Genomic DNA, 11,836 nt, shown 5'->3' with positions numbered 1-11,836 from the left:
ATGCTTACATGATTTTTCATTTTGCTTGACCTTAAGGTTTGAAGTCTAAAACTTGGCTTGAGTTATGCATTTGATTATGAGTTTAATTGTCAAGTTTGATCATGACATATATTATAAGTTGACATAGTTGAAATATATTCTGAATATGCATTTAAATGTTAACTATATCTTCATTGAGCCTTAATGTTTACATGATCTAAAGACCGTGTGAATCAAACTTTAGCTTATAGGTTACCATGAATAACTTGACATGTCAAATGAAACTTAACCTATAGCTTTAGTTAGCAATGAATGCTTAATGTAATTTTATTAAATATCTCTTTTTTGAATCTTGACAATTGGTATTCATTTATGATTAAATGTTCACTTTGAATGTTGACTCCATGTGTTTTTTATGATAACGAAACATTTCCATTCATTGTTATCTAACTATATTATTTAAGTGTGTAGGAGAAAGCTTAAATTCATTAAAATATTTGATATTTGAAAGCAAGTCAAGATGCTTATTCAGTTGCAAGATGGGTTTGGTTAAACAAGTAAAGAAGAAAGAGCTTTAATGAAAACAAATTAGTTTTAAATTATTAACATAGATCCTTATTTAATTAAAGCAATTCTGAATGCTATGCTAAAGATAGATAGAAAGGTCTTAATTAGTTAACTCATGATTTAATCAATTAAGTGGGTGTTGGATGCAAAACAAAAGTCTTTTAATCGATTAAAGGAAATGAGTTAACTAGTTAAAGGTCAAAGTTAAAGTGTCAAAAAGTGCCAAAATTCAAATTCAAAATATTGATGGCCATCCAAGGCACCAAACCAAGAGATGTAAAGTTGAAGACTTCTTAATTGGTTGGAGCCCATTTTTATCAGTTAATGATGAATGGAGAGAAGCTTCAATCAATTAAAGGGGCATTAATCAATTGAAAAGGGGCTAGCCAAGTGTTTGAAGGTGTTTGAAAACAGAAAGTTATTAATCAATTAAAGCTGCCATTAATTGGTTAACATAGAGAAGTAATGTGTAAGCCAGAAAAGGCTTAATCGGTTAAAGCCTACCTTTAACCGGGTAATGAAGCATTATTTACACATTTGAATTTAAGCACAAAAGGATAAAATAATGGCTAAAAACAGCTAGTTTTTGTTTCCAACAGCCATGAGTGATTTTTCAAGTATTTAAAACCTCTCCAATAGTCAATAATTATATAGAGAAGCCATCCAAATTGATTTTAAGCTTAGAAGAACAAAAGCCTTCTCTTTACAATTGTATTTCTTTCATCCTAAAAGTGTTTGAGTTTAACTTTGTACATCTTAGATCAGTTAGGTGATCAATTGTACTTAATCTTTTCTCTAGTTCTTGTTTACTTAGAGTGTGAAAGACACTCTAGGTGGTAGATCAATCTTAAGTTAGATTGGTTGTTGTTATAGGTTCTAACTTGGTCTTAGAAAAGTTAGTTTTGGGTGTTGGTTGATATCAGGAAAAACTATTGGTAAAAGTTGTGGTTGAGCTTGCGAAAAGCCATTGTAAAAGCTTAGTGGAAGCTTGAGAATTTCACTGATTTTAATGAATTAGTTTGAAAGTCCTTGATTGGGAGATCAAGGTAATGGATATAGATGAAGGGGACTGAACCACTATAAATCATTGTGCTTTGTCTACTTTCTTTTATTTTTTTTATTCTTAACTCTTAAATCACTCCTCCAACAAGCTTTAAACTTTCATTATGAAATTCCCCCAATTAGCCCTTAAATTGAAAAGAATTTTTGTGTTATTCCAAAAGTGCTATTCATTTCCTTTTTAACACTCATTTAGGGACCAACAAAAGTAATCTTCAAGTAGGGTTTCCATCTCACCACTATCACAGAAGGTGACAAGTACCCTAAGTCCACTAATCAGCCTATCATGGACCTCAATACCTTCACTTGCAAGACTTTTTTCCATGATACTTAAATGGCAAATTTCATGAATGGTTCCAATTTCACTTTTATTCAACGAATCCAAATATCGTATAGGAATAAAAACCTTTATGCCATCTTTCTTGCCTTTTCTCCCATTATCATTTTCTTCATTCTTTCTGCACAGCATGCCTTTCCTTTCCCTTGTACCCATTAGTATGTCTTTGAAAGTGCCCTGAATGCTGGGAAAAACCATTGGATGAACTCTAAAAGGAATGGCCTTAGCCCTATTTTCCACAAAAGCTTTCTTTATAATAATCTTTTTACGCGAGAAGAACATGCCATTACCATGCTAAATTGCCAATTGCAATTCTTGCACTTCTCTATACCACACGAAAGCAAAATTGATAACTTTTTGCCTCAATTGATGCAAAATGAACATGTCCACCACCACTCCAAAGTGATCGAAAGCCTATTTAATATTCACCCATGAAACCCCAACATTTAGATTATCCACAAAACCATAACTATAGGCCTCTTCCACTATGTTAACTCTAAGTGACTGTGAATCCTAGTGCCTTGAAACCCTGGTTGCCATTGACCCGTAGTCGCTCCATCACCTCCCTACCTACTGGCAAAAGCACTCATTTCTCTCTCTTACCCACACACCCACACACCCACACTCTCTGTCTCTTTCTCTATCTCTCTCTAAATTCTTAATTTTTTTTGGCCCAAAAATTATAAGTTGTCTAAATATATAATTGAATTAAAGAAAATTTTAAAATATTTAATGTGCAATTGAGTTAGAATATAATTTAATTAAAATATAATTTAATAGTAATTAAAGATGATTGTAAAATGAATTAAAATTTCACAACTAAATAAATCTCATACTTTTTGTAGTCAAAAAATTATCTTAAGTATAAGAGAAAAAGGAAAAGAGAAAAAGAAATAATTAACAAATGGTTATTTGTCTTTTTATTCAAAATTAACTTAGTAATTAATACCATTACTTTTTCCGGGAAGAAAGTGCATTAACCTTACGAGGATTTATTTTTGTAATACCATTGAATAATTAACATATCTTAATAAAATTATTAATATAAAAATAAAATGAAAACAAATTGAGATGGGGCCATGGGATTGTGAATATGGGGTGTCTGAAATGGCAAATTAAATATTTTTGAATTAAAAATTGGAAAAACTTTACTTAAATGACAAATTAATTTAACAGCTAGGACTGCACGTGTATCAACGCATGGGGATTGGTTAATCTAATTATTACGTGAGCATGAATGCCTTAGCCATGTCCACGTGGTGGCACATGTTCAAAAAGGACAAAAAATAAATGAAAAAGAAAAGTACAATAAAAGAAATTGCTGGAACCTCTTCAATTATGGCTGCCCCCTTCGTGGGGAGGCACGGCATTTCCATAAGCTTTATAAAGGCAAATGTATGCAATTTTGTTTTGTTAGGGATGCGAGCTAGACCTTTTTTTTATTTGAAGATAACTAGACTCCTAATTAAACTTTTTAAAAAAGGCAAAGAAAAGCTTGCGATTATTAAATTTCTAAATTATAGTCTCTTTACACATTGTAAAATTTTTGTAAAGAACAATTAATGGGATATGAAAATGAGATTGTTCTTAAAAAGCTGGACAGTTAAAAAATGATTTTATTTTATTTTATATGTATTTATTTTTGTGATTCAAATCGTTCACATTTATTTACATATCAATCTTGTTCCTTTATCATATAATAAATGATATTTACGTTAAAAAAAATGCATGGAAATATGGTTGCACAATTTAAATTATACAACATTGGGTGTTTTAAGTTCATATGATTTCATCATTTATTTATTTATAAATCTTTTATAGTTTTATAGTTAAGAGAAACAAAAAATAAAAAGAATGCGAATAATTAAGGACATTTGGTTCAATGAAATGAACCACCAGTGCCACACTGTCGCCATTGAATCAAAAACCCCATTGACTTAAAAAACCATTCAAATTATATAAATTAATTTAAAAAAAATGATGATAAAGATTATAAATAATAATTTTGTATATAGCAACGTGATATTAGGTAGAAGCATGATTGAAAATTTAGATTTGTGACTACACTTTTGTATCAACTCCCAAACCACCATGCTGTTGAATAGGAATTAAGGTGAGGTTCATGAGGAGAAATAGCTCGGCCTTTAAAGTTTGACATTGAATCTCGAAAAATATAGATATCTTCACAAAGAACATAGCAAAGTCTTCAAAGTCCAGGTAAACCGTACATTGCCCTATTTAGGGTACAAGCAGACGTGCATGTCACTTCCATTAAACAAGGAAGGAAAAGAAAAAGGTTGCATTTCCAGCTTCCTAACCCTTCTATGATAAAAATAAATGAGTTTGACCACTTTTTACGCTTAATAAGAAGCCATTGAAACCAAAATGAAACCCCAAAAAAAGGAAAAAGCATAAAATATATGATGGGAGTTAGTGGCTTCTTGGATGGAATGTCTGTCTGCTGATTGCTTCTAATTGAAGTTTATGGGTTTCCACTAACTCTATTTTTATTGAGTAGTGCTTCCTCAAATTCCACATTTCGGCTGTGAATGCTGAATGCTGAGTGCTGTGGATGGAATGGGTCAGTTTGATTTTTCCACTTCTCTTTCCTTCCATTCTCAGATAACTCAAACTTGAAAACACCTCCTTCTAACCCTAAATTTCCAGTCTTTGTTTTATAAAACACAATATTTTTTATTCGAATTTAACTTTTTGAGTAAAAACATGCATTAGGGCTATAATTGAATTTAATGCTGGGATGCTATATAATAGTATGATTCTTAATTGAAACAACCAACATGGGTTTTTAAGGCTTATACAATAAAAAAATTTTGAATTATGTCTATTTATGTTATAAAACTCTCATTCTTTTATACCCAAATAACAATTGTCAGACTTAATATTAACTGATATTTTTTGTTTATATGTCATATATATGATGTGACCAATTACTCCACACTAGTTACTATGTAATCATGCCAATTCTTATGTAATCACATAAATTATCATGTCATATATAATGTGAAAAAAAAATCAATTGACATTAGATTTAGACACGATTTAATTTTATATTTGGATGTAGAACTTGTATAAATATAAATTTTAAAAATAAAAATTTAATTAAATATAATAAAAAAACTCGAGATTGTCTGTGAATAGACACGGTTCAAAGGGGCTTCTTAACTCGTTAAGTCAATTCTTAAGTATGAGGAAATTATTCCATCTGGGCTTGATCTGTATAGGGTAGGCATGCCAGGCTTGGCGAGATAGCTTCAAAATCAATTGTTGCAGTTAAAGCAGACTCGAAACAGAGATGAGGTAGAGATTTCCTGAGACTGGCCCATTTAGTTGATCAAGGCCTCAAAATCATTATATGCAATGTATATAGTAGTATGCTCAAAGCTTGTTATATTAGACATGCCAATATTCTTGAGCCCAAATGTTTCGCAGTACGTTGCCAATGAATAGATCACCGGCCCGGCCCTTTATAATAACACACATCCCTCGGTGAAAAGAGAACGGTAGAAGGTACTTAAACAAATATGAGAGCTTTATAATTTAATGTCTTCATTATTTACTATAACTTGATTACCAATGTGTATATAAGTAATAATACTGTTCAGCTGGAAAAGAAATTAGGATTCAATGTTGGTAATCGGCATGAGCTCCAAATTCTTTGTAGTTGTCAAGTCATGCAAAATCGTTACTACTTGTTGCTATGACATGAACTGAGCTTCATTACTAATCAGACACGACAAGAAATGAGCAAATCTAACCGAGGCACCTTTGCTGAGAGTCCATACTTGAAATTTAAAGATGATTACTGTCAAATTATTCTGGTGCGAACAAAAGATAAAAGATGAATATGCACAAACCAGTAAAGTTAGAAACATATATATGGATGTGTACTTTTTTAAGTGCTTTTTGTTCATTCCACCAAAGATATTCTATTGTTAAATATACATTTCCATTTGTCTTCCTCCATAGCCACAAAGCAATATATGCCTACAAATTTTATGACACATTGCAACACCATGATTCAGGACAAAGTCATAGAGCAGGCAATGATTGGAACAATATATATATATATATATATATATATATATATACATATATATAGCCCAAGCTAGCTAGATGCTTCCTAGGTCCTAAAGACTAACTAATTTGTTTGAAACGATGAAGATCATCACTTGATATCTTGGCAACTTTTTAATCATCTAAGTTTCATAAATGTGCTTGAAAGTTGGTATCTGTGAGAATGAAAAAACATTTGAAGTCCATGTGAACCCTACTCCTCCCCCTACTTAGGTTGCATGAAACATTAAATTTCAAACTCAACTTGGGATCACTTGCTATTAATGTTTTTGTTTCTGCTTTTGGGTCAAGGGAGGGGGGGAGGGAACTTCAATTATAAGAACTTTTCGATTGTTGGTTGGTCTCCTATTGGATTGAGTTTTTGGTAATGTGTTTATAGAAGTAGTAGTACATGGCATCAAGTCATTAGCATTAAAAGTTCTATATGGTTGAACCACTTGCTATAAAGAAAAATTTTGGTTAAGGAAAACCGATGAGAGAGAGAGAGAGAGGAAGCAGGGCACATGGGAACAGGAGGGCACGTGGAGAAGATTCAGAGTGTTTTCTTCTTTAATAAATATTGAGGTGAGGCAACAAGGAATAACATGGATCCACCCTATTCCAAAGGGGTTCCCCTAAACTTCCAATAAAAGCATGTGAAGGGCTTCATGTGGGCCAGACTAAAGCAGTACATTGTAAGACCCACCCTTTTAAAAAGGAAAAAAAGAAGGGAAAAAATATGTCAAAAGGGTAAAAAGAGGAAATATCCACACCCTAAAAATCCACCTTCCATCTACCACACAAAAGTGAGCACCTTGGCTTAATGTCTTTGGTGGGTCTGTCCACAAGCCTTAGATACACTTAACAGTTTGACAATGGGAAAAGTGAAAGGCAACAAATGATTTCTCCATCAATGGATAAATGACACATATTATCCTTTTCCTTTATGAGGCCCTATCTGGTACTTCTTGACAAAGCTAAAGAGGCAGGGTTAAGCAAGGGGTGGGTGCCGAAACGTGCAGATGCTTCTCTTTTTTATTAATGGGGAATCTCATTTTTCCAATTCTCAAGTCAGTTAGGCTTTACACAGCATATTTTTGGAGGCTATACCCAAATGATCATGAGGTGAATGTGCTAGGTATGGAGCAAGAGGAACCTTGTGTGGGGCAATCTGTCACATGTTTTTAAAAAGAAAATCGTCATTGACTCTTTATATTCCCAGTTAATAACAAAATTATTCATTAATCATAAGAATGAAAGCATTCTTCAATTCCTTCTCAATATAGAATAACAGATGAACTATATCTCAAGTTAGCAGAAATTAAACTAAATTTGTTGCAAGTTAATTTAAAGATAAGTAAAAGAGTATCATATCCCTAAAATTGAGTGTGACGAGAATAGTTTTTCTTTTTATATTTCCCCACTTTTGGGAACAATGAGAAACCTTTAATTGTGTATTATCAATAATAATTACATAATTTTTAGAAAATAGAGACATATTAATTAGTCCAAGTTTTGTCCTAAGTCAACTGTTTGCCCTTCCAACATTTAAACTCAGCCTGAATAATCACCTGAATTTACTTGGTTTGGGATTAATCCAAAATTAAGGTGATTATATATTTTATTACAGGCTGAATCTATATATCCTCAGTAGATTATATTTTATACCGTCAATTAACCAAAATTCTGCAGCCAATGCCAGACTCATCAGCATTTATAAAGTAAGATTAAACAAGTCATTCCACCGGAGATGAATGACTGTGAGACATGTAATGCAAATTGTGTATTATTTTTCCTCCTTGGAATCTGGACTTTCATGTTGCCAAGTTTCCCCGTCACAAATGGGGCATGGCCTGTGAAACGACTAATTGGCAACTTAGAATTTTTAACAAGGACTCTGGTTTTTTTATAATGCTACGCCCTTTTTTTCTTTTCTTCTGTTCTCGTTCTTTATCCAAAATTTTCCACTCTCAAACTTCTTTTTTTTCTTCTTTCTTTTTCAAAATTTCACATTGATGACTTACTGGCCAGTGAAGAATCTTTGAATGATTGATCATTCACCACGACCCCCTGAATTGGCATTGATATTGATGATTGTTACAAACATTTCTTTTCTGGTGGGGTCAATGATGAAGACTGAGGAAATCTTGTATAATAAATTTTATTTTGATTTGATGAGTTTTATATTTTGAACCTCAAAATTGTTTTCTCATTGCATACGTTTTTTTGTCCAATAACCAATTACCATATGCCACTGAACAAAATTCATTTCATACTTCTCAAAATGAAAATAAAAATTTTCTGTTGGCTACTTGCAAAGGAATGTGACACTGCACCTTCTATACACTGACAACTGATACAACTTATATATGTTATATATTTGAGAGCAACAGCTATAGATCGAATCCAAAGTTTTTGAATTGATTCTTGTGTTGATCAAGGTTGGAAATTAAGACTTGAGAAAATATGATGTCTTTCTGTGTAAATTACTCATTGGGTTGACCCTCAACATGACAAGGTTTTACATGTCTTTAAACTATGAGGCAAATGTTTTGAATGACTAGGTTTAAAACTAGTGTTTAATTTCCTGGGAAATGAGATTTTAGTGTGAGATAAACCATGTGTAAGTGTTTATCGCGGGAGAGAGAAAGAGAGCCCATACCAGAGGGTATGGGTCCACGAATGCTCCCATCTGTGATATATTACACAATTCACACCTCTCGTTCACTCTGTGCATGTCTCTCTCTCAACCTAAAAATCGCTGTCTTTCAGTCTCTGAACCCCATCACCCCATGTCCTCTTCCTATAACCTGTCAACCATGATAGTCTTATGAGAGCCAGTCCATATTCCAGAATCCACAATCCACACCCCCACTCTCCCTCTTATTAGGCCCCTTAAATTTGTCCACCCCCAGAATCCAAGTGCATGAATGATTTTTAGCATTGACATGGCCTTCCCTCCTCATGCTTTCCTGTTCCAATCCCACGAAGACAATGACCATCTCCCTTCCCCTACCTCCCTCAGTTCCCTCCCTTCCTGCCCTCCTCAACTCTTCCATGGTCTCTCTCTCTATTTGCTGCTCTCTGTCTCTCTCTTTTCTATTTTTATTGATGTGTGTGTATCTGTTTGTGTATGGCAGTTGATTGCTGGTCTTACGTGTTTTTGTTGGTTCTAGGTGGTGCACCCTTTATGATGAAGAGATCAGTATCTTTCTCAGGTGTTGACAAGTCCGAGGAAGTACATGGAGATGATGAGTTATCTGATGATGGATCGCATATTGGGGAGAAGAAGAAGAGGCTGAACTTGGAACAAGTCAAGGCACTGGAGAAGAGTTTTGAGTTGGGTAACAAGCTTGAACCTGAGAGGAAAATACAGCTGGCTAAAGCTTTGGGGCTGCAGCCAAGGCAGATAGCTATATGGTTTCAGAACAGGAGGGCAAGGTGGAAAACCAAGCAATTGGAGAAAGATTATGAGGCCTTGAAGAAACAGTTTGATGCACTCAAGGCTGAAAATGATGCCCTTCAAGCTCAGAACAAGAAACTTAGCGCGGAGGTAATTCTCTACTATTCATCAATGAGTCAATTTTTAGTTGTAGGTCTAAGGATTTTAACACTGTTACTCATATTAGGTTTTGGATGAGGCTCAAGAAATTTGGAAGAGCATTTGATCTGAGGATTCTTCAGTTTTAAACTAGTAACTGAGCCTTTTTCCTTTCAATATTCTTGAGCTGATGATTTGGATTAAGTCTGTAGAACAGGAGTTGGCTAAGAAAAAAAAATGGAATTTTTCTCCCATTTATGAGCTTTTTAGCTACTGAAGTTAAGAAGGGTGAAATAAGGCTTTCCTCTTCATAAGGGAGATCAGATTTCTGAACATTTAACCTCTTACATCAGATTTATAGCGGTAGTATTTTTTCTGGCTAAGAGTTTCTGTGTCATGTTAATCCTGACAGCACACCTTAGTTTCTATTGGTTGAGTTCTTGATCCAACATTAACAATGTTCATCAAAGTCATCGTGTTCCTTATTTTAATGATTCTGCTAGATTAGTTGATCACAAATATGAAGTGTCAGTGTCAGAAGCATCTCTTAGGAATATAAGTTCATTGAATCCTGGTAGGCGCTCGAGTACACATAGTTGCAATTGTTTTTTTTTTCCCTTAATAAATTAGATACAAGATTTATCTTCTCCATTGAAGGCACATGGAATTGGGTGTAATTCTTTGGCATTACTCAAATCTTCACATTTATTTTTTGGTTTCAATATTGCTATAGTTGTTGGCTTTGAAAAGCAAAGATTCAAAGGAAATCAGCATCAAGAAAGAAAATGAGGGTTCTTGGAGCAATGGAAGCGATAACAGCTGTGATGTGAACTTAGATATCTCAAGAACAACAGTTATAACGAGTCCCGTGTCTTCACAGTTGAGCAGTAAACACCTCTTCCCTTCATCCGTCAGGCCTGCAAGCATGACTCAACTTCTCCAAGGCTCATCAAGGCCAGACCTCCAATGCCTTAAACTTGATCAGGTGGTTCAAGAAGAGAGCTTCTGCCATATGTTCAATGGAGTGGAGGAGCAGCAAGGTTTCTGGCCATGGGCTGAGCAGCAAAATTTCCATTGAATTAAGACCAATTCTCCAACAAGTACCACACTGTTGTTATGTACTTCAGCTTTGCCTTAGCAAGTTAAGAAGAAAATTAGGAATTTTCCTGTCAACTTCAAATTCTTGCTTTGGCTGTAGATTGGTGCATAGAATTGGACATATTTGCTTCTACATCATTTGGGCAGAAAATCTATGTGGAGGGTTGGTTGGCTCTGAATAATACATTTTTCTTCCCACACTTTAGTGAATTGTGATATATTTGCTAGGTTGGATCATAGTAGAGGAAAAAAAAATTAGTTAAGGTACATGTGCCACTGAGTGGTTTTCCAGCTCTGGCATGTAGCATGGGCCATGAAATAAAAAAAGGATTCTCTCCTCGCATTTTTTTTTTCATTTTTTTAATTGTTGTTGGTGCTTGGGAATCATATGGGTTTGCTACGATCAACATTTAAAAATTGCATGGAAGTGCTTTGAAGAAAGTTCCACTAATGAGAAGCAAATCGGCTGACTTCATAAATCAGTGATGAGATTAAAGGGTGTGACCAAAATCTCGTTGGGAGTTAATGAAAACATCAAGACAGGCCAGAAAAAGAAGAGGAAGATTCTGAGCACACATTCCAAGAGGAAAGAAGCCAAGGAGATGGGAAGAAAGAAAACAAATAGAGGGTTAGGAAATGGACATTGCTTTGGTTTTTGAAGGGGACGCTTGTATATTTTCATCTGACAAGGGAAAGTATCTAACTGTGCACCCCCTTCTGTAGGATATCCATGTGACCTCCTGTCACCACTTCCCTATCATTCAACAAAGCAACAGAGCCTCTTCCTCTGTCTCTTTCATGGCTCTAACTTCTAAGATCAGAAAATTGTTCATCATTTGTGCTTAATTATGGATAACTTGGTTCACAGAATCTTCATGATTATCTTTAACTGATATCAGGATCTAACATACTTAAAGCACTTAGAAGAAACAGACATAATTGAGAATATTAAAATGCCGATGCTAGGAAAAATATGGTTCAACTAAATACTAATTACAGTACCTGAAGCATAACCACAAAGATGACTCAATAACTTTAAAAGTCTAAAGCTAAATATTTAAATAAAATCTTTTCTTATTGAAATTAAAAAAAATTATTAAAATCTTTAGCTAAATTTCTAATTCAATAAATCAACTATCATATAAGATAGAAATAATATGATAATATGATATAAACTTTAA

At 33.9% G+C, this 11,836-nt stretch overlaps 1 protein-coding gene across 1 annotated transcript; it reads left to right on the top strand.

Moving 5' to 3' along the window:
• The first annotated feature begins 8,748 nt into the window (after positions 1 to 8,748).
• Positions 8,749 to 11,010, top strand: LOC110426645 (homeobox-leucine zipper protein ATHB-20-like). The gene is made up of 3 exons (XM_021441916.1): positions 8,749 to 9,076; positions 9,193 to 9,569; positions 10,291 to 11,010. Exons 1-3 carry the CDS (start codon positions 8,947 to 8,949, stop codon positions 10,633 to 10,635), a joined length of 852 nt encoding a protein of 283 aa, XP_021297591.1. The 5' UTR covers positions 8,749 to 8,946; the 3' UTR covers positions 10,636 to 11,010.
• Positions 11,011 to 11,836: the final 826 nt, after the last annotated feature.

Source organism: Theobroma umbraticum, unplaced genomic scaffold (assembly GCF_002168275.2).
Source record: "Theobroma umbraticum cultivar Fairchild unplaced genomic scaffold, ASM216827v3 scaffold_12.0, whole genome shotgun sequence".
Classification (NCBI taxonomy): domain Eukaryota; kingdom Viridiplantae; phylum Streptophyta; class Magnoliopsida; order Malvales; family Malvaceae; genus Theobroma; species Theobroma umbraticum.
This window is presented reverse-complemented; position numbering and strand designations above follow the sequence as displayed.

Bases quoted from the DNA above. Each gene is read 5' to 3' on its own strand.
- LOC110426645 (XM_021441916.1), top strand. From the start codon at position 8,947: ATGATTTTTAGCATTGACATGGCCTTCCCTCCTCATGCTTTCCTGTTC. The intron at 9,077-9,192 runs GTCTCTCTCTCT...TGTTGGTTCTAG, and splicing joins CCCTCCTCAACTCTTCCATG to GTGGTGCACCCTTTATGATG. The intron at 9,570-10,290 runs GTAATTCTCTAC...ATATTGCTATAG, and splicing joins ACAAGAAACTTAGCGCGGAG to TTGTTGGCTTTGAAAAGCAA.